At 40.4% G+C, this 26975-nt stretch overlaps 1 protein-coding gene across 5 annotated transcripts in view; it reads right to left on the bottom strand.

Annotated features, from left to right (window-relative positions):
• TTC17 (tetratricopeptide repeat domain 17) overlaps positions 1 to 26975 on the bottom strand; it is a 115884-nt gene that overhangs the window by 61212 nt on the left and 27697 nt on the right. For 3 of the 5 annotated variants that reach the window (XM_066251316.1, XM_066251313.1, XM_066251317.1), the window contains exons 2-15: positions 26325 to 26414; positions 21111 to 21280; positions 19894 to 20005; positions 19551 to 19682; positions 16500 to 16609; positions 15430 to 15574; positions 14819 to 14958; positions 13267 to 13427; positions 10921 to 11033; positions 9977 to 10123; positions 8547 to 8662; positions 8228 to 8390; positions 5245 to 5322; positions 4562 to 4786 (exon numbers count right to left, since the gene is read on the bottom strand). In XM_066251316.1, the coding sequence (XP_066107413.1) occupies positions 4562 to 4786; positions 5245 to 5322; positions 8228 to 8390; positions 8547 to 8662; positions 9977 to 10123; positions 10921 to 11033; positions 13267 to 13427; positions 14819 to 14958; positions 15430 to 15574; positions 16500 to 16609; positions 19551 to 19682; positions 19894 to 20005; positions 21111 to 21280; positions 26325 to 26414 (1902 nt within the window). The remainder of the gene's footprint in view (positions 1 to 4561; positions 4787 to 5244; positions 5323 to 8227; positions 8391 to 8546; positions 8663 to 9976; positions 10124 to 10920; positions 11034 to 13266; positions 13428 to 14818; positions 14959 to 15429; positions 15575 to 16499; positions 16610 to 19550; positions 19683 to 19893; positions 20006 to 21110; positions 21281 to 26324; positions 26415 to 26975) is intronic. The other 2 variants (XM_066251318.1, XM_066251314.1) reach the window with 1 other exon arrangement.

Below are 26975 nucleotides of genomic sequence, written 5' to 3'. Positions count from 1 at the left end.
AGGTTTTAAGGACATGGAGGAGCAAGCTCTGAAGAAATCTTGGTGAGGGGGTGAAGTATTCAGCGCAGAGAGAACGGGAAGTGCAGAGGCCACAAGGTGGGAGCACGCTAGCACATTTGAGGAACTGAGCAGAGGCTGCAATACCATGAGTAAAGGTGGATTTCATGGAGATGACGTATAAAGAAACAAGGTTATGTAGGCCCTTCTATCATCATTATTAATTCTTGTCTTTTACTGTGAGTTACATGGAGAACCATGGCAAAGATCTGAAGAAACAAAAGCATCTCTTTTTTTTAGGTAAGAGGAGGGGAGATAGTGAGGCAGACTCCTTGCACCTCAACCAGGATCCACCCAGCAATCCCATCTGGAGTCCCACGCTATTTTTAGAGCCTGAGAATGATGGCTGCAACTGAGTTATCCTCAGTGCCTGGGGCCATGCTCGAACCAATCGAGTTATTGGCTGTGGGAGGGGAAGAGGGAGAAAAAAGGAGAGAGGAGTGGGGCTGAGGAGAAGCAGATGGTCAGTTCTCATGTGTGTGCTGACTGAAAATTAAACCAGGGACGTTCATATGCTGGGCTGATGCTCTATCCACTGAGCAACTAGCCATGGCCACATCTGATTTTGTTTGTTTTGTCTAATTTTTTTTTTTTATACAGAGCAGAGTGGGAGTCAGATAGAGGGATAGACAGGGACAGACAGACAGGAATGCAGAGAGGTGAGAAGCATCAATCACCAGTTTTAGGTTGTGACACCTTAGTTGTTCATTGATTGCTTTCTCATGTGTGCCTTGACCTGGGGGCTACAGCAGACCAAGTGACCCTTGCTTGAGCTAGTGACCTTGGGTCCAAGCTGGTGAGCTTTGCTCAACCCAGATGAGCCCACACTCAAGCTGGCGACCTCGGGGTCTCGAACCCGGGTCCTCCGCACCCCAATCCGATGCTCTATCCATTGTGCCACTGCCTGGTCAGGCTGTTTTGTTTTTTAAAATAAGGATCTCACTGGTTGTTGTATTCTGAAAAGACTATAGGAGAACAAAGGTCAAAAGCAGAGAAGGTAGATAGGAGGCTACTGAAATAATCCAGATAAAAGACAATGGTGGTTTAGATTAGACAGCAGCGAAGATGATGATAATAAGTGAAATTCTAGGTATATTCGCAAGGTTAGCGAATAGACTGAATTTGCCCTTAGAGGAGAAAGGTATAAAGAATGGTCCCAACTTTTCGTCCTGAGCCCCTGGCTTTACTGTCCCCTCAAACATGAAGGCAAAGAAGGGCAAACTGGAATACTGTTAAGGAGCTTAGTCTTGTCCTTTAGCTTTTTAGTGTGATTTAGACAGTGAAGCTACTGGATAAAAGAATCTGGAGTTCAGAGCAAAGGTGATAGGTGATTCAATAGGGAAAGGATAAGTGCTCTCATGATATGGTGTCGGAACAGCTGAATATCTATGTGGACATGAACTTTGACCCTTCCCTCACATTATAAAAAAAATTTAACTTGAAATGGGTCGTAAGCCTAAAACTGTAAAACATCTAGAATATAACACGGAAAAATTTTTTGTATATTTGAGAGTTAATTATTTAAAGGCAAATCATAGAAAACAAAAGCAAAATAGAATATTTTTTTTCAAACTTCTTATGAGGATACCTTAAATCTAACAATAGAAATGAAAAGGGAAAAGATGGAAAAATTTAAGGGTAATTTTTGAAAGCTAAGACAAAAAGGCAAAAAGAGAAAATATTGATATTTTTACATGATAGAGTTAAAGACTATTATATAAGAGTTCATATAAAATTGAAAAGACTAAATATTAATAAAACAAGCAAAATGCATATATGAACCTTTGCTTTAAAAATAAACAAGTAAAGAAATGTATATCACAAGAGAGAAGTGAACAATTTTAAAGTAAACCTGTCGTACAAACATGAATTCAGAGGCAGTGTAATATGGCTGACGATGAGCTCTTTGGCCCTCCCTGAGATCGAATCTGAGCTTGATCTTTGGTGAATCTCTTGTTGTTTCTTTACCTATCAAATGGGTCAATCCTATCTCATAGGGTTGTTGTGGGGATCAAATGAGTTATTACTTGTAAAGCACTCATTATCGTTCCTGGCTCTAGTAAGCAATCAATAAAAATTAGAAGTTATTTTAACTGCCCAATTCTGAAAGAGATACAGGCAAAATGACTATTTTTAGATCTTGCTTATGGCAATGTATATTGACTCAAATATTATATTTTGGTGAATTGTCTGGGATTTTGAATATAGCTACTAAAACATTCATTCTCTTCTTGACTTAGTAACTCCAGTGCTAGCCATCTTTCTGGAATACAGAAAAGACCTTATACAGAAGACCATATTGGTAATAGCTAAGCATCATCAGTAACCTAAACATCCAACAACAGAGCAGTAAGCTGTGATATATGAACTTTGACCCTTGATCCAACCATTTAAATTGATGGTTATAAAAGCTATGCAGTGATAAATTATTTTTAATTTTTATTTATTTATTCATTTTTAGAGAGGAGAGAGAGAGACAGAGAGAGAGAAGGGGGGAGGAGCTAGAAGCATCAACTCCCACACGTGCCTTGACCAGGCAAGCCCAGGGTTTCGAACCGGCGACCTCAGCATTTCCAGGTCGACGTTCCATCCACTGCGCCACCACAGGCAGGCCGAAATTATTTTTATAGAATAATTTTCACCAGTATTGTAGAGTTGCAACACTGTGATATATTTACAGAGAAGAAAAGCTACACAAGAAAAAGTTTCCAAATATTGACAGCTGGGGACAGGTATTGATTAAGGTTTATTGGCGGGGGGTGGGGGTGCATCTGAATCATTGATTTATCTTTTTAGTTTTGTTTTAGTACAGTTTTTTACAACTGCAACTTTAGTATAATATTCAAAAATACAAAGGCAACTAATCTCTAAAGGAGCTCTCTTTTCTTTAGAAGGACGCTGCCTAACTGCCTTGGCTGGTGGCAACAGGAAGTGAAAAGTATCCGGGAAGACAGCTGTGTCAGCCTTCCATCCCGGCGCCCACTCCGTCTCATCCCATACACAGCACCAGTTCTCACTGCATCCGGGCGCCCGCTCCATCTCATCCCATACACAGCACCAGTTCCCACTGCATCCGGGCGCCCGCTCCGTCACATCCCATACACAGCACCAGTTCCCACTGCATCCGGGCGCCCGCTCCGTCACATCCCATACACAGCACCAGTTCCCACTGCATCCGGGCGCCCGCTCCGTCACATCCCATACACAGCACCAGTTCTCACTGCATCCGGGCGCCCGCTCCGTCACATCCCATACACAGCACCAGTTCCCACTGCATCCGGGCGCCCGCTCCGTCACATCCCATACACAGCACCAGTTCCCACTGCATCCGGGCGCCCGCTCCGTCACATCCCATACACAGCACCAGTTCTCACTGCATCCGGGCGCCCGCTCCGTCACATCCCATACACAGCACCAGTTCCCACTGCATCCGGGCGCCCGCTCCGTCACATCCCATACACAGCACCAGTTCCCACTGCATCCGGGCGCCCGCTCCGTCACATCCCATACACAGCACCAGTTCCCACTGCATCCGGGCGCCCGCTCCGTCACATCCCATACACAGCACCAGTTCCCACTGCATCCGGGCGCCCGCTCCGTCACATCCCATACACAGCACCAGTTCCCACTGTGCCCACCGTACGCACGTGGCACGCAGTACACAGTCCATAAATATTTGGTCTACTTTTCAGCAACTTGAAATGTTGTATAATATAGCAATTGTAAACTTTTGCTTAAAATCCAGGTGTGAATTTGTATATTACAAAGGATACTCTTAACAAGTAATATTTTCTTCCCATACTTAAAAAATTAGTTCTGGGACATCTCAAATAAACCTAATCCATTCATTCACACTTTTTCTAAAAGTTTCTCTGAGAATAAAACTTAAAAACTTTTAGACACTAGGTAAAAAAGCAATTTAATTATATATTTATTATAACTATATTTCATCAAACATAAGCTGTCATTCATTGTAACATGTATACTATTTCATAAATGTTAAAATATGAAGAAAAGTGGCATCTTGGAAACCATGAAACAGAGTCAGTAACTGCAGAGCCGGGACATAACTTCGTGGACTGCTTGTGGGAGGCTCCAGACGGGACTATCAACCCATCCACCTGCTCTTATCAAAATAACCTTTACACTCGGCTCTGGCCTGGTTGGTCTAAAGCTGTCTATAAATTAAAGTTGTAAACCAGTATAATATTAAGCACTGTGCATGTTGTGATAAGCAGGAGAAAGAAACCAAGAGGTTTCAGACTAACATAAAAAAGGGGCAAGGTATTTTTAGCAGCTATGTCATTCCTCTTTAAATAGAATTTCCTAAAAAAAATGAACTGTACCATTATAAATTTCACTCATTTAAAATAAGTAAATAAATACATAAAAAATAAAACAAAATCTGTTTCAAGCCCTTTCAAAATAAGCAAACCCTCCTCTGAGTCTAAGTTACCCTTACATCCCAAACCACATGTAGCTACAAAGGAACACCAGACCTCACCTCCGAGCTATTGACGGCCAGAGCTTGAAGTAGTAGCTGAGTGGCATCAAGGTAAAAGCCATAGTGAATCAAAAGGTTGGCCAAGTTCACAAGAGGAACGTCCTCGTACCGAAGCGGAGCCATATTCCAAGCCCTCTGAAGACACGCAACAGCGAGAGTGCTATTTCCCACTGCTCTCCAGTAGAGTCCAGCTTCATTGAGCACCAGCCAGGAAGGGGTACTTGGCTGAAAACCCCCAAATACTCCAGTTATTACAAGAATACAGTAGTTGTTCTAAAAAGAATTTTCAATATATGCATTTTAATTTTTAATTACAATTACTAAGCACTTGGCCTGACCAGGCGGCAGTGCAGTGGATAGAGGACTGGCCTGGGATGCTGAGGACCCAGGTTTGAAACCCCGAAGTTGCCGGCTTGAGCGCAGGATCATAGACATGACCCTATGGTTGCTAGTTTGTGCCCAAAGGTTGCTGGCTTGAAGCCCAAGGTCCCTGGCTTGAGCAAGGAGTTACTGGCTTGGCTGGAGCCTCCGGTCAAGACACACATGAGAAAGCAATCAATGAACAACTAAGATGCCACAATGAAGAACTGACACTTCTCATCTCTCTTCTTTCCTATCTGCCACCCCTCTGCTAAAAACCAAATTACTAACCACTTAAATTTCAGATGTCTGAAGTGACTCACCTTATTAATAGAGTGAAATATGAAAGACCCCATTTCTTCTTCTGGGACAGTATAGTTATTAATACGGGAAAGCAAAATCTGAAAACAACAAAAGGAAGACTAACTCAATTGAAAATAATAGAGAAGACACTTGAGAAGAATTTCTAGAGATAGTAGTCTCCACCTGGACTCCTGAGGAACAAGTTAATTTGAATAGCTCTTTATAATCACATAACCACAGACATACCAACAGGTGTTGATCTACTCCCATGTATGCCCTAGTTTTCTATAACTAAAATAAATTAAAAGACACATATCTCATACACATATTTAGGTGATCTAGCACACCCCATTAAACCTAAATGTCCAGAACCAAATGAGAGATTGTTCAGAAGACAACAGCATGTAATACTTGAGGCAATAAAAGCTGTCGTTTTCCTCGCTGGAAGAGCACCAGAGCCTTAGTCGGTCTATTTTACGTGCTTGCAGCATTTGCAGAACTGTGAGCAACTCCACGGCAGGAATCATGGTCTACTTACCTTTGTATTCCTAGCACCACAAACGGTGCCTAGCACGTTTTCTGCCTCAGAAAATGCTTGTTTTTTGTAAGTTGTAACTGTTCACAGTTTTAAAATTAAGTTTATTCTTTTAATTTATTGATTTAGAACAGTGGTAGTCACCCTGATCTCTACCGCCCACTAGTGGGCGTTCCAGCTTTCATGGTGGGCGGAAGCAGAGTAACCAAAGTATAAATAAAAAGATAGATTTAACTATAATAAGTTGTTTTATAAAGATTTATTCTGCCAAACTTAGCGAAAATCCAACATAAAGTACTTGGTAAGTAATTATTATTATATGCTTTAACTTGCTGTAACTCTGCTTTATAAATTTTATAAAGTAAAGTTACTTCCCTACTTTATAAATCACCATGACTGTGGAACCGGTGGGCGGTTAGAAAATTTTACTACTAACAGAGATACAAAAGTGGGCGGTAGGTATAAAAAGGTTGACTATCCCTGATTTAGAGAGAGAAGGGAGGGGGAGGAAAAGAGAGAGACGGAGAAACAGACATCGATTTGTTCCGTTGTTTATGCATTCATAGATTGATTTGGTTGATTCTCATATGTACCCTGAGAGGGGGTCAAACCTGCAAACTTGGCATATTGGGATGACACTCTAACCAGCCGACCTACCTGGCCAGGGCAAAATTAAGTTTAAAAGGTCTTTGTGATAGTCTGTTTTCTCTGTAAAAAGGTTATTTTTTCATTTGTATCTATGGAATCGTATGTAATACAGAATTTTCTTTGTTGTTTTTTTTTTTTTGTTTGTTTGTTTTGTATTTTTCTGAAGCTGGAAACGAGGAGAGACAGACAGACTCCCGCATGCGCCCGACCGGGATCCACCCAGCACGCCCACCAGGGGGTGATGCTCTGCCCACCAGGGGGCGATGCTCTGCCCCTCCGGGGTGTCGCTCTGTTGTGACCAGAGCCACTCTAGCGCCTGGGGCAGAGGCCAAGGAGCCATCCCCAGCGCCCGGGCCATCTTTGCTCCAATGGAGCCTCGGCTGCGGGAGGGGAAGAGAGAGACAGAGAGGAAGGAGAGGGGAAGGGGTGGAGAAGCAGATAGATGGGCGCTTCTCCTGTGTGCCCTGGCCGGGAATCGAACCCAGGGCTTCTGCACACCAGGCCGACACTCTACCACTGAGCCAACCGGCCAGGGCTAATACAGAATTTATACTCAGTAATAAGAAATTCCTAGTTACACATAACTAATAGAATTAAAGAAAACAACATAGCAGAACTGATTTATAAAAATGTTGCCTGACCAGGCGGTGGCGCAGTGGAATGAGTGTTGGACTGGGATGCAGAGGACCCAGGTTCGAGACCCCGAGGTCGCCAGCTTGAGCAAGGGCTCGTCTGGTTTGAGCAAAAGCCCACCAGTTTGAACCCAAGGTCGCTGGCTCCAGCAAGGGGTTACTCAGTCTGCTGAAAGCCGGGGGTCAAGGCACATATGAGAAAGCAATCAGTGAACAACTAAGATGTTGCAACACGCAATGAAAAACTAATGATTGATGCTTCTCATCTCTCTCCGTTCCTGTCTGTCTGTCCCTGTCTATCCCTCTCTCTGACTCACTCTCTGTCTCTGTAATAAAAAATAAATAAAAAAATAAAATAAAAAAAAATAAAAAAATAAAAATGTTTGTGGCCCTGGCTGGTCGGCTCAGCAGTAGAGCATCAGCTCAGCATGTGGAAGTCCCCGGTTCGAATCCTTGCCAGGGCACACAGGAGAAGCACCCATCTGCTTCTCTATCCTTCTCCCTCTCCTTTCTCTCTATCTCTCTTTTCCCTTCCTGCAGCCAAGGCTCTATTGAAGCAAAGTTGACCTGGGCATTGAGGATGGCTCCATGGCCTCCGCCTCAGGCGCTAGAATGGCTCTGATTGCGGTGGAGTAACGCCTCAGATGGGCAGAGCATCGCCCCCTGGTGGGCATGCAGAGTGGATCCCATTGGGCGCATGCGAGAGTCTGTCTCTCTGCCTCCCACTTCTCACTTCAGATTAAAAAAAAAAATGTTTGCGACGTGGTTATCAAATTCATATAAATTCCTAAGGACCTCAGATAAGCCCAAAGCAAGGCTGATAAGGCCAGTGAAAGAGAATCTTCAAGCTTTAAACTCATACAACCTTCTGGAGGCTTGGAAGATACAAAGCTATCCTGAAGCGGTCAGAACGGCCCCCACCAGGCACACAGAGCTCTGTGTGCAGCCTTCTCAGTGAGAGGAGCAGCGCCGAGGTGGTCCACGCGAACAGTGGCCCTGAGCACACCTCCCCGGACTTTCCATAGCATGACTGACTTCCTAAGGACTTCAGCACCTCTCTAACTCTTCCTTTGCTTTTATACAGTTAAAACTCAACAACTGCCTTCTCTCAAATTTTTGTTCCACCTAAGGCGCTTGTGAAGCCACCCAGAATGGATGGCAACGGACACCGGCCGAAGTGAGCCTTACTTTCCGTGCATGGGCGTCTGGCCTTTTGTCTGGCAGATCCAAGCGGAACTCTAATTCTTTGACGAAGTCGGACAGAGTCTGGCTTTTTTTGCAGTCAGTTATGGTACAGTCAGAGCCTTGGGCCACTTCTGAAGAATTATCATCATCGTTGACATTGTGGATCCTGGCACAAGAGAAAGGAACAAGATTCCTATTTTCAAAGTTTGGGTGACGTCAAGATAAAGACTTAATCTCTCAAGTCCAAGGCTGGTGCTCTCAAAGAACGGCCAGATGACAATCATGCAGAATCAAGTGCTTTGCCAAATCCATCAGCACTTGCCTGAATCCTTTGTTTTCCGGAGGCAGAAAATATGTTGGCAGTTCTCCCCCATCAGGGACTATAGGATAGCTTTCTGCACAATCTGCTCTTTTAGGCCACAGAATACTCTGTTTGTCCTGATAAAGAAAGAGAGTCTATCATCAATTTGTTTGGATCCAATATTTCAACCTGCTAAATAAACTTCTAAAAGAATATAAATATACTGGGATAATTAAACAATAATTCAGTATTTTAAGGTAAGTGCAGATGCTGTAGTTGATTCTACAATATTCCTTCTACTGCAGGTGATTGGTCTACACCAGCAATTCTACCTGTTTTAGCATAGACTGGCTCAGGGCTGGGTAGGCGTAAGTCAGCTGAGCCACTGAGATCTAAGGAGAGGCTTGCCTGGGGCTTCCAGGAAGAAAAGCCAGTCTTATTTTCTTATGCCACAAAGCATAGGGAACAAATGACCTGCTGCTCTGGTTATTGCTGGCTGTCCCCTCATGAGGAAGACAAGCTTTAGGATGAAACCAATATTGCGATGGCAAATTTAAGAAAACAACAAAAAAAATGGTGACATCACTGGGCCACTGAATCAATCAAACCCAAATTATGTCCTACCTCTGGACTTCCTGTTATATGAGGCAAATTTTCTTTTATTTAAACCAGTTTGAGGCAGAGTGTGGTTTGCACCTGAAAGCATACACATGCTTATAAAACTGGCACATATAACTGTTTTCCCTGAGCTAAGACCTTTCTCGGCCAATGTCAAAGTTTAACAACTGTTTCTGATTTGTAAAATGCTCATTTTTCTAAATATAAAGGCTTACTAAACTTGTGTCCTGACGATAATAAATTTTGGGGAATTTGTATTACATATAATTAAATCAAAGTGGCTATATCAATTCTTTTAGAAAAACAAATTCTGAAATTTTAATAGTGAATAAATACACATGATCTCTGTCCTTATACCCTGGTACTTCCATTGACGAACTCAGCTGTTTCTTGGCTAATACATCTTTATTAACTTAGTGTCTGTATCTTCCGCTAGAATGTAAGCTCCAGCAGAGCGAGGACTCTGCCCCACGTTCACAGAGCCAGCCTGGCGCACCGCTGGGAGCGCAATAAAAGAATGCTGATGAAAAAAGGTATTACAGGCATACACTGAGGTCAGTTTAGAAACTTGTCTGGGTTGCTAACTACTCAGAGCTCAAAGCCTGAATTGAAGTCAGGGAATCTATCTGACCCTCGTGACTGGGAAGAACTCAAGGCAAATCCTGTGTCTTCCGTGCTACCCAGCCGGATGCCTTCCACTTAACAGAAGTGAAATAAGTGATTGCTGAGCTAACTGAACTGTGACAAGGGCCGTGTTAATCAGTGAGGGTGAAAGCCACTGCTTTCAAAGAGCTCGTCTGTTTGGAAAACTCCATCAGCCTCTACTAACTTACCCTATAGGCGTCAGAGTCCCTGCCCCAGATCCGGAGAACAGAATGGGCTACGGGAGAAGGCTTGACTAAGTCACTGATGTCACTCTGATTGGCCTGAACATCTAAGTTGACAGACATCATACTGGACGTTGATGAATCTTCACCAAACTAGAAAATGAAAAGTTCAATTAAACTAGAAGAAAAGGAGTTGTGACTAAGATTTAAGCCAAAACATTTAGTGAATACTCAAAATTAGTAGGAAACCAGAAAGTAGGTTAGCAATAAAGCAATCAGATCTTCTAATTCTCAGAACTGTGCCCCAACAGTATTCTCTCACAGATAATGCAGTTAGCAACTGCCAATCAACTACGCCATTGGGCTGTTCTCCTGTCCCTTTACTTGCTTTCTATGATTTTGTTTCTTTTAAGTTTAATGATTAGCTGATTTAGCGGTCTGGTTAATTACTTCATTCCCCTACCTAGACTAAAAAGATCACTATTCTTATCAAATTAGTGTTCTCTGGGTAGAAGGGAATATAAGAAAGGGTTGTTAATTTAATATAGCCATCATCCAAACATTACAGACTACTGTATAATCAATTCCAGATACATACAGCCTCTGAACCAAGGTCAAACAATGTTTGATATTCTCACAAGACTGTATTTCTAAAATCTTGCTAGATAAGAGAATGGGATCAGGATGAGATAGGGTAGACCAGACCTGGGAAAAAGGAATGAGTATGATGACAACTCTCTGGGAAACAGAAATGTCATTCATGACGGAGCTGAGTACTTTCTATAAAACCTGACTTCATAAATATAACAGATATGACAGATTCTCAAAACTTTAAATGAGAGTGACAAATTTTAGGGATCAAATATATAAGGAATTGGAGTGGAGGAAGTGATATTCCTCTTAGATATGTAAAATTTTGTAAGAATTAGAAGAGAACAAAAAAAAAAGACCTGAACATAATCCACATTTTCAAAGATATCTCCACGGTGGTAGCGCACAGGTTGGTCCCACTGGCAGTGTAGACTGTGCTGCTGGTTGACCAGACGGCATATCTGATGATTTCCTGGAATAAGAAAGAAAATTAAGCCGGACCTGTGGTGGCACAGTGGATAAAGTGTTGACCTGGAATACTGAGGTTGCCGGTTCAAAACCCCTGCCTTGCCTGGTCAAGGTACATATGGGATTGATGCTCCCTGTTTCTCCCCCGCCCCTCTCTAAAATGAATAAATAAATGAATAAATAATTTTTTAAAAAAGACAGAAAATTAAAATTGATGAGCTCAGCAATGACAACATGACTTTCTTAGTTTCTATCATTTCGTTTCAACTTTGTATTCTTCAGAGCCTAGCAGAGTACGTACACAGGAGGCACTTATACAGGGGAACACTGATTACTGGTTCATTTAAATTAAATAATTCTAAAAGAGCCTCCCTTGCTCCACCTCCAACACAAACAGGCTCCAGTAGAGAATCACTAAGGTATCTTCTGGCAATTACATTCTATGATTGTAAAATCTGTTGATTCCATTGCTTTAAGAGATTTCTGCCATCTTTGTGGTGAGAATCTGCTTTGTATATTTCATAACCCTGTTTCAAATGTACATAGAAGAGCTCTGGTTGCAATTCAGTACAGAGTAGTAAAGAATCTCAAGGACTAGTGTCCTCTTTACACTCAAAACAGTAAAGCAAACTTGTTAAATGGATCGTAAAATGAACTGTAAATGGTCATAGCTAAGGTTCAAAGGTTAAGAGGCTTTCTAGACCAATATAGTTATCAAGGGAGAAAGGTGTAACAGAAGGAATTCTAATAATTTTGTTGTTGTTGTTGTTGTCAAGCTGTCATATCTGCACTCAGGGTTTAATCAAAAATGAAACATTCTGGCCTGACCAGGCGGTGGCGCAGTGGATAGAGCATCGGACTAGGATGCAGAGAACCCAGGTTCGAGACCCCGAGGTTGCCAGTTTGGGCTCATTTGGTTTGAGCAAGGCTCATCAGCTTGAGCTCAAGGTCGCTGGCTCCAGCAAGGGGTTACTCCGTCTGCTGAAGTCCATGGTCAAGGCACATATGAGAAAGCATCAATGAACAACTAAGGCGTCGCAACGAAAAGCTAATGATTGATGCTTCTCAAAAAAAAAAAAAAATGAAACGTTCTGGATATAAGCAAATCACTGATCTCATGTCAACCCACCTGCCCCTAGACTGGTGGTTCTTAGAGGCCACAGACTCTAAGAGAGTTTAATGAGCTATATTCCCTCTTCCCAGAAAAGAAATCATGTGCAAACACAATTCTATGTATAATTCTGGGGAGGATTTCAGAATTTCCTGAAACTAATCCTTTGATCCAGATTAAGAAATCCTGTTTGAGACAAATTCTAATCTAAAATCTTCTAAAATAAAACGTTTGTTTTTAAGGGAGCAGGACAAAAAGTGTATGCAGTTAGCCTCATTGCCAGTGTTGCCTGGAGTGTGGATACTCTGTTTCCAGGTGTGTCTGGCTTTTCCTTGGTACAGGCCTGAGCTGCAGTGTTGTCAGACCAGCAGCAGCCATACCAAAGGGAGCTTGTTAGAAACACAGAATCAGATCCCTCCTCAAACCTCCTTAATCAGAATCTACATTCTAACAAGATCACCAGGAGGCTGACATGCGTATTCAAGTTGGAGAAGAATCCATGCAAACCAGAGAGGGAAAACAGCCATTGTTAAGACTAGGATGTAAAGGAGTTGATTTTTATTTAAAATGTGAGTTTAAAAAAAGGTACAGGAAATAAACCAGCTCCCCAGGCCTGCTGGTCTACCTGCTGTGATGATGCTTGATTTTAAGATTGAAGGAAGCTATACGCACAACTTTATACTGCTTTATGGCTACAAGAAAGTCATGGTTTTTTTTTACAGAGACAGAGAGTGAGTCAGAGAGAGGGAAAGACAAGGACAGACAGACAGAAATGGAGAGATGAGAAGCATCAATCATTAGTTTTTCGTTGAGCATTGAGATACCTAGTTGTTCATTTTCATTGATTCCTTTCTCGTATGTGCCTTGACTGCAGGCCTTCAGCAGACCGAGTGACCCCTTGCTCACTCTTGGGTCCAAGCTGGTGAGCTTTTTTTTTTTGCTCAAACCAGATGAGCCCGCGCTCAAGCTGGTGACCTTGGGGTCTCGAACCTGGGTCCTCCGTGTCCCAGACCCACGCTCTATCCACTGCGCCACCACCTGGTCAGGCTACATGAAAGTCATGAAAGTAAAGCATACAAGAAGTGAGTTTCCTAAGCTGTCTTTATTATCTGGAACCGATACTTACCTAATTGTGCCTCTTTTGCCATCTGTGTCTCATGGATGATATTTCTTAGGATTTGCTCCTCTTGAATCAGCTTATGTTTTTCCAGGATCTCCTGCTGTCTCAGGTAGTGGTCATGCTGCTTTTGATATTCTTTCAACTCATTGAGTGTTCGCTGGAGGGATCTTAGCATTTTTAAAAACAGAAAAAAAGTTACAGAGCTTTAAAAGCTGAATTTTAAACCCACTTACATACATAGATTTTTTTGGTTCTCAATAATAATTGCTAGGTTTTTTGTGTTTAAATGCATAGTTTTCTTAAAACTCGGGGGTAAAAGATGGATACATTTTCCCATTAAACAAGTACCTTGACATTAACCAAATGGTGTGCTCGACGTTTCAGGTACCAAAATGATATACACCATAACCCTTTACATATCTAACGATTCTGTCTCCCTCCACAACTTTGTGTTAGTTCTACTGGCTGTCAACGCCTTTCTAGAATCCTCCCTTGATTCTGTCTAAAGACAAGGTTAAGAAAGGGCCACTCAACCTTGTTCTCACACTCTAGCTCCTTGCTTTGTAGATTTTGGGGAAAAAACCCACTTTGTTTTAGGAAGGAATATTCTCTACCACCTGGTATCAAATCAGTTGCCTGATTGTTTAGTCACAAAAATCTTATTACCTATTATACTGTAACATATGGAGATTTGGGAGCTGTACAGATTGTATAAGAGAGAACCAATTCAATTCTTAAGAGCATAATACTGGAAGAGGTTCAACCAGGGAAAGTCCTGATCGGGTTAACAGAAGCCAGGTATAAACAAGCAAGCTGTCATTCTTTCCTTTTCACTACATTATGCTTTAAACAAACAGGAAAATAAGCAAATACAAAAGTTTAATGAGTTCCAAATTGCTGTTCAATTCTCTAATAATCAAAGTAGACATAAAACATTAAGGCTAATTCCATAAGCAAAACAATTCACTTCTGAGTAATGTGATGTTTCTTAACTGGCCCTATACTCTATGGAATCAAATATTTTTATTAAGTATACCGCAAGGTCCAAGTATAATGGAATTCTATTACTGTACAACTTACACAAATCTGATTAAAATGTGGGCCAAATAATGTCTCTTGACCTCACTTAACTAACAGAACAATAGCCCAACCCTAGGAGTCAAAGGGTAGGAAGATCAAATATAGCATACACAAGTGATTTTACTGAGAGGGTGTTCCATGCACATAAAAATGTAATCAACAGAATTTCTGAGTATCTTGCAGCATTACCCCTCCACCTGACTTCACAAAAGTAATTGATGATCACACTGTAAAGCTCTAAATGACAGCATTTCCTGCAAACATTGTCTAGTTCTTGGAACTCATGCTCATAAAGAGATTCCCACCACCGATTTCTGCTAAACTTCCTGGATTTGGAGTAAAGGGATAGGACTAGCAGCAAAGGTGTTCTTCTTAATTCTAATGAACAAATTAAAATTAACACTGATCTCACCATCTGCTGTCTAAGCTAAGGTTTGATGGTATTAGTGCTTCAAGGACATTTTTTTCTCCCAATTACCTATGTTGAGCTTCCAATTTCTGCTCGAGTTTTTGCTGACACAGGACAGCATGCTTCCTCTTTATAGCTTGCTCAAAGCCAGGTTTGGCCTGCAAAGCGTGGTCGTAACAGAGCACTGAGTGGTTATATTCCCCAAGCATCTGAAGAGACAAAAGTGTGTACACGCACACGCACGCGTGCGCGCACACACACGGGAAAAATGTTAGCCATAGACTGTCTGCATCTGTCCATGTAAATCCCTTAATAATTTATAAAATTATACCTATATCTCACTCTACAATGAATTTTATTTTGATCAGTGGCGAAGTCTCTATAACATGAAAACATGGTATAGGATGGTTTAATTGGAAGTATTACTATCTTAAGAGGTACACTCTGCAGAAGTTTACCATTCTTATCAACTTTATTAATATTATTTTGTCAAGAGGCTGGGACAATTACAATATATTATTGTGTTGAGGTTTCTTCCCCCCTAATTCATTTCCATCCCCTCCTCCCCTGTTGGGACCAAAAGAGAAAAGGAAAAAAGATATTTTTTATTAAATAAAAGGAAAAGAAAAGAAAGAAAACAGTAACTGGTTTGGCTGATGAGAACACAAAGTTGTATTTACTGCGTATATATTTCCCAGTGTGTAATAGCTAGTGAAGAAGTCACTGTCGTCCAGCGCTGCGTGGACCACAACAGCAGCATCAGCGGAGAAGTGTGCTCTGTGCAGAACGTTTGCCAAGTTGACCAGGGCAATGTCTTTATTGTGCCTAAAAGAGAAGGCAAACAATCAGATGTCAGGAAATAGCATGGGAAAAAAGAACCATGTGTCCCATGATTGTGTGTAACTACCTGACAAGGCAAAACCACATTCTAGGTTGTTGAGTTGAGGGACATAACTTTGAGCATACTTATAAACGGAGAAAACAATTTAAGAAAATCATGTTTCACCTGACCAGTCGGTGGTGCAGTGGATACAGCTTTGGACTGGGACGCAGAGGACCCAGGTTCGAAACCCTGAGGTTGCTGGCTTGAGTGTGGGCTCATCTGGTTTGAGCAAGGCTCACCAGCTTGAGCCCAAGGTCGCTGGCTTGAGCAAGGGGTCACTTGCTCTGCTGCAGCCCCCTGGTCAAGTCACATGTGAGAAAGCAATCAATGAACAACTAAGGAGACGCAACGAAGAATTGATGCTTCTCATCTCTTTCCCTTCCTGTCTGTCTTCCCCCCCCCCATCTCTGTCACCAAAAAACAAATAAATAAATAAATAAAATTATGTTTCATGTTTACCTAATTGATGGTGCTTAGTCAACCAGATAGCTACCAATTCTGTTGCAAAAATAAGGTCTGGTAGACATTTTATGATTTTAAGATATATTTAGGCCTTCAATTTGCTTTGAGAAAATTTTAATTTATGAAAATTTCTTCAGTCAAGGTCCTTGTATTGAAGTCCTAGGTGAATCAGAGGGCATCTACATTATGTACTTTTTCCCTAATGGAAATCAGAAGCATATGATGCTGTTATCACTTTAAAGTCCTTGAAATCTGTCATTTTTTGTGATGGGACTGATTTCTCTGAACAGAAATGGAGAGTCTAAGTACAATACAATGCTTCTTCTTGTTTTCTTATGTGTTATTTCTTTAAGAGCCCAAGTCACGTGGAAGATATGAGAAGATGCGGAAGGGGAGGAAACTGACCTGGAAGAGAAGTGAAGGGCTCGCATGGCACACTCCACCACCTGATACGGCTCGTTCTTTATTCTCCAGTAAAATGAAGCCATGTTATACAGTACCCATGAGGAAGAGTTCTAGAGATTAAACGATAAAACGACACTCAAACACAGTTCAACTCAGAATACTCAAAATGAGTACCTTTATTTTACTATTCTGTCTCTTCTGAAATTGAAGAAGAGCCAGATTTACAGTAACAATAAAGCATAAGACAAAGTACAAATAAACTACATCTGTCGAAGGAGTCTCCTGATCATCAGCTGTGCAAGTGCACTGGGGTGCGATCTCCATAAACCGTACAACTATAAGCTATCATTCCAAGGGGGAGACAAAGCTGAAAGGCCAACCAGTGGCCACAATTTACTGGACTTTATTTAGTTCAGGACTTTAGAAGTTGGGACCTGACCTACTTAGAGATGCCAGTTGCTTTAACATGAAGTTTCTGAAAATAACATGTTTCAAAGTTTCCTATTTATTTAATATCTGAGTGAAGGTACATACATAAACAAATGACAGGCTTACGCTTTTGTGAAAGATAAGTTTTTGTCATTTTCTCATGTGTGTTCAGCATCTAGTTCAAACCTTCACACTACAATACATTCATAGTAAGTGTATTATTTAGTCAAATTAGAAAGTTCATATAGGTTTGTTCCCTCTGTGGCGTGGATTTTTCATCCCCTAACACACAATGAATTTCAACCTCATAGAGGTCAAAACACTAAACTGGACCATGTCAAAAACTGAGTGTAAATAAGTTTAAACCCAAGTAGAGAACTTTTAAATAGCATGGAAAAAAAGTCATAAAGGTTAAGATAAACAGAGAAAACTTATAGGACAGACAACATTCAGTGTCTTTACTATATAAGGAGCTCATAAAAAATCTAATAGACCAAGCAAAAAACAAGAGACCATGGGCAAAAACCACACACAACTCAAAAATATGAAACAATGGCTAATTAGCAGGTGAAATAATATAAAACAAAAATATTGAAATAAAAAAGATACAAGTTCCCTTTTACAAACTGACAGATAAAAAGTAATGCTAATATTGGCAACACTGTGTATTAATTTCAGATATTATCTGTAGAAATGTTAGTTTAGTACAGTCCAGCATTTCTGGGGGACAGTTTGACAACATGTATATAAAAGACCTTAAAAAAGTAATTACCTCCCAACCCCACTACTCCACTATTTAAAACTTATGAGAATAATTAAGTTTTAACTATACATGTGTAAAGACAAAAATTCCAAAGAATATATAAAACAGTAATTATCTATAAGGTTAAATTATGATTTTTACTTTACCTTTTATAGATTTTAAAAATATAATCTGATTTTTTTACAAGGATCAATTATTTTATTTTCAAAATAGTTATTTTTGAAATTAAGTATAATTCTGTGTTAATCAGCTTTACTTTTCTATCTTCCAGGAAAGTATATGATTTGACTTGAGCCCATGTGTGGCTGGTTAAGGGGTGCTCAATTCTTTCACAGCTGACTTACGACTTGAGATTGACTCTTCTTTAGGATAGCCTTTTCAGAAAGTTTTCCTTCAAATAAACAGATACTTTGATTTTTATTTCTTATTTTCAGACTTTATATTGTGAACTGGAACAAAAAGATGAATTAAAAATTCTACATGAATTACTGAAAACATTGGGATAAGCAGAATACATATAATAGAAGAGAAAAATAAATCTTTAATGAAAAAATCTTTCTACAAGATTTCTCATAAAATCTCTCCCCAAATCGATAAATATTCGAATGTCAATTAATTACTCCCCTCCTTCTTTGGAACACTTTTCCCTTGGCTCCTAGGATCACATTCTTCTGGACTCCTTTTTGGTCTCTTTTGCTGGCCCTTCCCCCTCTCTACTTAACAGCTAGAGGGGGTAGGACCCAGGACTCAGTGGTCTCATCTTCACCATCCAGTCCTATAGCTATAAACACTGCCTATTTAACAATTATTCTGTCTACACACTCAGCCCTGCTCTTTCCTGAAATTCCAGACTCACAGGTGTATTTCAAATTCAACATGGCTAAAACAGAACTCTGTCTTTTCTTTTCGCACCCCAACCCTGCTCGTTCTTCAAGTTGCTCAAGCCAAAAGTTGAGGAATTATCCTCATTCGTGTTCCCTCATTCTCTACATCTAATTCTTTGGCTTCTATACTTCTAAACGTTTCCTGAATTAGTTGTAATCCCTCCAATTCCAATACTAACCATTCTAGTCCAAATCATCTTCATCTCTCTTGAACTACTGAAGAATATTTAAATTCTAGGCCAGTTTCCCCTTATTACTCATCAAGTTCTGGGAATGCAATGTTTTACATTACCTTCAGAAAAACAAGATGAAGATGGTAACTTAGCAACAAAAATAATCATATATAACATATAATGTACTTGAATAAACCGTATGTATATAAATGTTGCAATTATGCATTTTACTTAATACCACTATTATACTGCTTAAGAATCAGCCCACATTTTATGATACTCCTTAGGCACAGAGAAGAGCAAAAAACATTTTCTAATTCCCATGTTACAGTGAGTGCTACATTTAAATTCTTCGCTCCTGTTATATAATGCCCTATTTCATTGTTGTTGTTGTTTTTAAAGTAGAGGTTCCCTTAAAAGAAAACTTGCAAGATTTCCTTGGTGGTTTTTTTTCTTGTTCAGAGAACAGTGATAATCTATGTATTATGTGTATAGATACAGCAAAGACACTACTGTTAAATTTTCAATCACACTCAAAATACATATATAAGGTCTGTTGCTTATATCAATATATAATTTCTTTTTTGTGACTTGATTTAAAGAACTCTTTTTAGCATCCTTTCTTGGTTAAGGGAACTGGATTACCAATGTTTCCCCTTAGCTTTGAACTATACAGTTTCTATTAATATAATCATAATTTAAAATCACTCTTTAGCTTGAAACAAGCTGGGCAGGTGTTCTTGAGAGTCAAATATCTTCTGTTCACACAATCTGCTGGCTCTTTACGTCACTGATGACTTACCTTCTGCAGGCCTTCATGAATGAGGTGACCTATGTCATCTATATTCCTTCCTAATCGTTTAGATAAATATGTGAAGACTGGATCTTCTTTAGGTAGTAAAGGTGCAGAAAGATTAACTCTCTCTTGTACACCCTGAAGAAGAAAAAATAGAAAAAATAAAAAGGACATTATAAAACACCACAAGTAATTTGGTATCTTATAACATTTATTTTGAAGGAATTTTGAGAAATATGTTAGTAAAATTAGAAAGCTATTTGGAAGGAGAGAAGAAAGGAATATTTATAAGCAAGAGACTAAGTTTGAAAAAATGCACTAAAAAAAGGTGCCCCATCTCTCTACTTACTCGCAAGTGCTGGAAAGCATGTATACTATATGGAAGATCTAGGATTTTAGTGCAATCGGGTTGCGCAGGGGCTGCAGGGACAGGAGATTCTGTGTCTATATGATCTTCAGGGCTAAAATCAAGAAGCAAGAAGCAATGAATGAAAGGTGAGGAAATGTCTCATTTCCCCTAATTGAACTATATTTTCAAAACATCTCAACTTTATTACCAATATTAGTCAACATTCCTAACTTTTCCAAACAGCTGTTGTTAAGAGTCAAACATTTTGGGAGTTCAACTAAAAAAAGATAAATCAAGAGTGAGAGGGACAATAGGCTGGGGACAGAATGTTAAGATCAGGGACTCTTAAAAAACTATTATATCACTGCTAAATTCTTTGTAGAAATATTAAATCAGTTTAGTCATCTGTTGACAGCCTCTCCACAGTTTTACCAGGTAGGGATTTGTGAATGTTTTTTCAGTTTGATAGTTAAAAACTAAATGTTTTAATTTTTATTTGATCATTACTAAAAAATATTTTTTCTACATGCTAATTAGCCATTTGTATTATGTTATACATTGTTCAATTTTCTGCAGTGGTATTAAATATTTTTAATTGACATGCAAAAATTCTACATGTAGTATGTACTTTGAACTTTCAAACAAGTACCATATGATTTCAATTGTATGTAGAATCTAATGAACAAAACACACAGACAAAACAGAAACAGACTCATAGATACAGAGAGCAGACTGACAGCTGTCAGAGGGTGTGGGGCAGGTCTGAAAAAGGCGAGGGGAATAAGCCAAGAAAAAACACCTCACAGACAAAGACAGCAGTATGGAGATTACCAGTAGGAAGGAGGGGCGAGAGGAGGGAGAAGAGGGTGGAGGAGAGAGAAATCCTGACAGAGAGAACTGACTTGGGTGGTGAACACACAATACGATATAGAGATGATAAATTATGACAAATACTATAACAAAATGTAGACTATCCTCACTAATCAATCGCCATAGAGATTGATTATATAACCAATATGTTTATGAGATATGAACGTGACTACTCTAATCTGCCCATTATTTTCCCCAGTAGGTTTTAACCAATGTCACCCCAATAAATCCAATTAAAAATGTCAAAAAACTTATCTGTGACTGAAGCTTAATCTCATTAGAGAAATTATTGACTTGAGAAAGGTCAGTTCAGGAAAACGTAACTGGGGGAGGGAAGAGCTCCTTACCTGATGTCTTTGCTCTCCAGAGTTATGTATGTGCCGTCATACAGATCCAGGTCCCCTAAGGGCACCTTGGCTTTGATGCAGTCTGGATCCTCTTTATTATGTCTTTGTTCCAGTCCTGTGTCTCTGTCCTCATTCTCTTCTATGTGAATTTTTTGAGCAACTAATTGCTTCTGTTGAAAATAACACAATGAATTTTTCTCATATTTCAGTCTAGATACCATGTAAAAGAAAGGAGAATTTAATGTATTGAAGAGGTCAGAGAATCCTTGAATTCTTTTTTTTTTTTTTCAGTGACAGAGAATGAGTCAGAGAGAGGGATAGATAGGGACAAACAGGAATGGAGAAAGATGAGAAGCATCAATCATCAGTTTTTTGTTGCAACACCTTAGTTGTTCATTGATTGCTTTCTCATATGTGCCTTGACCGTGGGCCTTCAGCAGACCGAGGAACCCCTTGGGCCAGCGACCTTGGGTCCAAGCTGGTGAGCTTTGTTCAAACTAGATGAGCCTGTGCTCAAGCTGGCGACCTCGAGGTCTCGAACCTGGGTCCTCTGTATCCCAGTCCGACGCTCTATCCACTGTGCTACTGCCCGGTCAGACCCTTGAATCCTTTTTGAAGGAAGACAAGGATTCTGAATATGCCTTCAGTTAATTTAGTTGACATAAATAAAACAATAGCATTGAGATTTTGGAGCTGTTTGTTGCCAATGCAAAAACTGACAAATACTATAACAAAATGTAGACTATCCTCACTAATCAATCACCAAAGAGATTGATTATATAACCAATATGTTTATGAGATATGAACTGACTATTCAAATCTGCCCATTATTTTCCCTAGTAGGTTTTAAGAGAATTGATTTGTAGAAATTTATGAAAAGAGTAATTTTGCGAACTCACTCCCTATCATTTATGCATATTGCAAATATCTTCTAACTTGTAGCTTATATTTTAATTTTGATCATGGTGTCATTTGCTAAAGAGAAGCTTTTAATTTTAAGATGATCAACTTTATCAATTGTTCTCTTAATTGTTTGTGCTTTCAATGTTATTTTAAGGCACGTTTCTTATACGTACAGTGGTTCCCCGCCTATCACGGCGGTTAGGCTCCAGAACTCCCCGCGATAGGCGAAAATCCAAGAAGTAGCGACCTTATATTTATTTTATTATTTATATATATTTTAAGGCTTTATAAACCTTGCCCACACTGTTATTAATCTTTTCCACTCTTATAAACACTAGCTCTTAAACACTTTCTACACTCTTAAACTTACATAAAATCCCATGATATAGCAAAAAATCCGTGATACAAAATTAGATCTATACAATATAAAAATCCATGATACAGTTGAGACCGCGAAAAGTGAACTGCGATGTGGCGAGGGATGACTGGGCCATATAGCTGGTCGAAATAAGAAATGCAAACTGATAGTCGGAGTTTTCATCAGTGAATTTAATTGGTTTATTGTGATTGCTGATCTATTTGGATTTATTTCAGTCATATTACTTTGGGATTTCTGGTTATCATTCTTTTTCTTTGTTTTTTTTCTCTCTTCTTGTATGCCATGTGTGATAACACTATGTTCCTTTGCCTCCTCTGGTATCTTCTCTGCATTTGTGGGTTTGGAAACTATCGATTGCATTTTTGCTATTTTAGTGCTTGCCTTTACTGTATTTTATGTCAAATTTTTTATCAGTAATTATTTCAGTATGTTTTAAAAAAAAACCCAACACAAAACTGTCAACTAGGCGGTGGCGTAGTGGAGTGTCGGACTGGAATGCAGAGGACCTAGTTTTGAGACCCTGAGGTCGCCAGCTTGAGCGCGGGCTCATCTGGTTTGAGCAAAGCTCACCAGCTTGGACCCCAAGGTCGCTGGCTCGAGCAAGGGGTTACTCGCTCTGCTGTAGCCCCTCCCCCCCCCCCCCCCCCCCCCCCCCCCCCCCCCCCCCCGTCAAGGCACATATGAGAAAGCAATCAATGAACTAAGGTGTCACAACGAAAACTGATGATTGATGCTTCTCATCTCTCCGTTCCTGTCTGTCTGTCCCTATCTATCCCTCTCTCTGACTTTCTCTCTGTAAAAAAACAACAACAAAAACCCCACAAAACCATAACACCATTATCGCATGTAAAAAATAATTCTCCATCAAATATCAAATATTTGCTTTTTATTCAAATTCCCAATTATTTGTTTCTCCTTCATTATAAAATACAGTTTGTTTGAATCAAAATCCAATGAGGTCAACACACATTGCAATTGGTTAATCTGTCTCTTAAATTTCTTTTAATCTACTGGTTACCTCTTTAGTTCCTTTCTCTTTTTTTAACCGTTAAAACTTAATTTTTAAAGAAATTGGGTCACTGGTCTGGTAGATTTTGCTGACTCCATCTCTAGGCTCACTGAACAAGCTCCAGTGTTCTCTGTACTTCCTGCATATTGGCAGCGGGGCCCAGAGGCTGCCAGTGTTTCTGTGGCAGGAACTTCTTCTGCAGTCGAATGAAGCCTACGGGCCCCCTTTCAGAGTAATCTTTTTTTTTTTTTTTTTCCATTTTTCTGAAGCTGGAAACAGGGATAGACAGTCAGACAGACTCCCGCATGCGCCCGACCGGGATCCACCTGGCACGCCCACCAGGGGCGATGCTCTGCCCACCAGGGGGCGATGCTCTGCCCATCCTGGGCGTCGCCATGTTGCGACCAGAGCCACTCTAGCGCCTGGGGCAGAGGCCACAGAGCCATCCCCAGCACCCGGGCCGTCTTTGCTCCAATGGAGCCTTGGTTGCGGGAGGGGAAGAGAGAGACAGAGAGGAAAGCGCAGCAGAGGGGTGGAGAAGCAAATGGGCGCTTCTCCTGTGTGCCCTGGCCGGGAATCGAACCGGGCAGAGTAATCTTTTAAAACACGACATAAAATATTAAAGTGACAAAGGACATCATTCATATTCGAAACAAATTATATCGTGTTTTGACTAGACTACTACTTCTTTTGGCAAGACTACTTGAAAGGTGGTAGTATTCTTAAGTTTTTAAATATGTTTGCCCATAAATTTTCCAACAGAATTTTAATTTATTCAGTTACATTTACAGTACTTCTCCTGAACATGACAAAAAGAGTCTAACATAAAAAAATGTCTAATGTGCTTTAACTGATCATGCCCCAACCCAACCACATGTTGTTAACTTCATCTAGTTTTACTTTTTAAAACATAAAAAAAGTTAAACAGATTCAGCAACTTTTGCATTAATGTTTTTACTGACTATTAAATTGTAGCTTTCACTGGGTTGACTTTTCCTCTTGCAAATGTATACTTTAAATTTTTTAAGTGAAAGTTTGTGGTTATTAAGCTCTTTTTGTATGTCAGAAAACATCTTTGCTTTGTACTCACTCTTGAATGATGGTTTAAGAAAATATAAAATTCTAGTTTGACCTTAACACTTTAAGGTTATTCCTCAGTTACCTTCTGCTATTTAAGAAGTCTACCTAGCCCTGGCCGGTTGGCTCAGTGGTAGAGCGTCGGCCTGGCGTGCGGGAGTCCCAGGTTCGATTCCCGGCCAGGGCACACAGGAGAAGCGCCCAACTGCTTCTCCACCCCTCCCCCTCTCCTTCCTCTCTCTCTCTCTCTCTTCCTCTCCCACAGCCAAGGCTCCATTGGAGCAAAGATGGCCCGGGTGCTGAGGATGGCTCTGTGGCTTCTGCCTCAGGCGCTAGGATGGCTCTGGATGCAACAGAGCGACGCCCCAGAAGGGCAGAGCATTGCCCCCTGGTGGGGCGTGCTGGGTGGATCCCAGTCGGGCGCATGTGGGAGTCTGTCTGACTGCCTCCCTGTTTCCAGCTTTGGAAAATTGCAAAAAAAAAAAAAAAGTCTACCTAGGTGTCACCACTCTGAATATAAACTGTAGTATCTGGTCCCATGGCTTTCAGCCCACCTGTCAATGATTAACAAGTTTATGTCTCCAGCCAGACCTTCACCACAGAGTGCACACTTGAAGAACCAACTTCCTACCTGTTGTCTCCACTTAGATGTCTAACAGGCCCCTTACCCTTAACATACCAAAGCCAAACTACCACCAATTTTCCTCAACTCCCCAATCCTAATTTAAGTCTCCTTCTCTTCACATTATGTCATACTGCCCCCTAAAACCTGCGTTAGCATGACACATATGCAATGTGCCTGTGCGTCCGAAAATAATAACTATTTTCTGCACAACTGCATCTTTTGAATGCTGTGCTTAAATAAAAACAGATCAAGTTTCCAAGCATGAAGCCAGATAAACATGCCTATTGTCTTATTCCTAGTGTTCATAAAAACCAACATTTCTAAATTTATAAGTGATAAAACTGGTAGAGACCATGTAAAGTGATGAGTTGTTCTAAAAGCACCACGAGCAATGCAGAGCTGGTTAGTATGTGCTAAAAGCTCCTCCTTCTTCATTCACAAAAGTTTTAAAAATATATAATTATAAGTATTTCTGTTGATAGATGTGCTAGTTTGAATGTACATAAGTGAAATCTGGGATTTTTATGTCACGAGAAAATGAATGGCTACCTGACTCGACAGGTATGTCAGCTTTTAAGCCGAGACATACGGTGTTTGCCTCTTGTCCTGTCATGACTTGCTGCGTGAAATCAGGCAATTCACTCTGTCTTTGGCTCTAATTGTTTCCATGCCTTGAAAATGAGAATGATTATCATGATTCCTCCTAGTTCTCAAGACTAATTCAACTTACTATGCTGAATAATTTCCTAAATCTCATCTTGTAAATTGGCTTAGATTTTCTACAACTTATAGTTCCCTTAAAATTTGGACTGTTTATGCCTGACCTGTGGTGGCGCAGTAGATAAAGCGTCAACCTGGAAACACTGAGGTTGCCGGTTCGAAACCCTGGGCTTGCCTGGTCAAGGCGCATATGGGAGTTGATGCTTCCTGCTCCTCCCCCTTCTCTCTCTCTCTCCTCTCTATAATGAATAAATAAAATCTAAAAAAAAAAAAAAAAAAAATTGGACTGTTTATACTGTAACTTTTTTTAAAAAGTTTTTAGTAGACGAGAGGCAGGAAGGCAGAGACAGATTCCCGCATGCGCCTGACTGGGATCCACCCAGCAAGCCCCCTATGGGGCAATGCTCTGCCCATCTGAGGCTGCTGCTCTGTTGCTTTGAATACAATAACTCCAGAGATGCAACAAGTTTCAGCTGCACATCACATGCCCAGTTGCCTCACCTCCAGTTCTTTGAGGTAGTTAACTGTTGTTTCTTGCCTCATTAATATGACTAAGTCGTGGGGATGCTTCAAGTTCATTGGTGAATCCACCTGTAAGCAAGCAAGCAATAAATAAATAAAGCTTAGATTTAACATTTGTTTGGATTAATAAAGTTTCTTTGAATACACTCTAAATTATTGTTCAGTCCCTATTATAATCAGTATTAGGTGCTCAGTAGAACTTAAGGGTATTTCAAAAGTGACCACATATAAAGTTCAGCAAAGAGAACAATAGGTTCAACAGCTCTCCCTTGAACTCCAACCTGAAAGAGCAAGCTTTTGAAGTGAATATTCTTTTTTTTTTTTTTAATGTATTTTTTTTTTACAGAGACAGAGAGTGAGTCAGAGAGAGGGATAGACAGGGACAGACAGACAGGAACGGAGAGAGATGAGAAGCATCAATCATTAGTTTTTCATTGCACATTGCAACACCTTAGTTGTTCATTGATTGCTTTCTCATATGTGCCTTGACTGCGGGCCTTCAGCAGACCGAGTAACCCCTTGCTGGAGCCAGCGACCTTGGGTTCAAGCTGGTGACCTCGGGGTCTCGAACCTGGGTCTTCCGCATCCCAGTCCAACGCTCTATCCACTGCGCCACCGCCTGGTCAGGTG

Source organism: Saccopteryx bilineata, chromosome 1 (genome assembly GCF_036850765.1).
Source record: "Saccopteryx bilineata isolate mSacBil1 chromosome 1, mSacBil1_pri_phased_curated, whole genome shotgun sequence".
Classification (NCBI taxonomy): Eukaryota; Metazoa; Chordata; class Mammalia; order Chiroptera; family Emballonuridae; genus Saccopteryx; species Saccopteryx bilineata.
The sequence above is the reverse complement of the archived record's forward strand: the minus strand, read 5'-3'. Positions and strand labels throughout refer to the sequence as shown.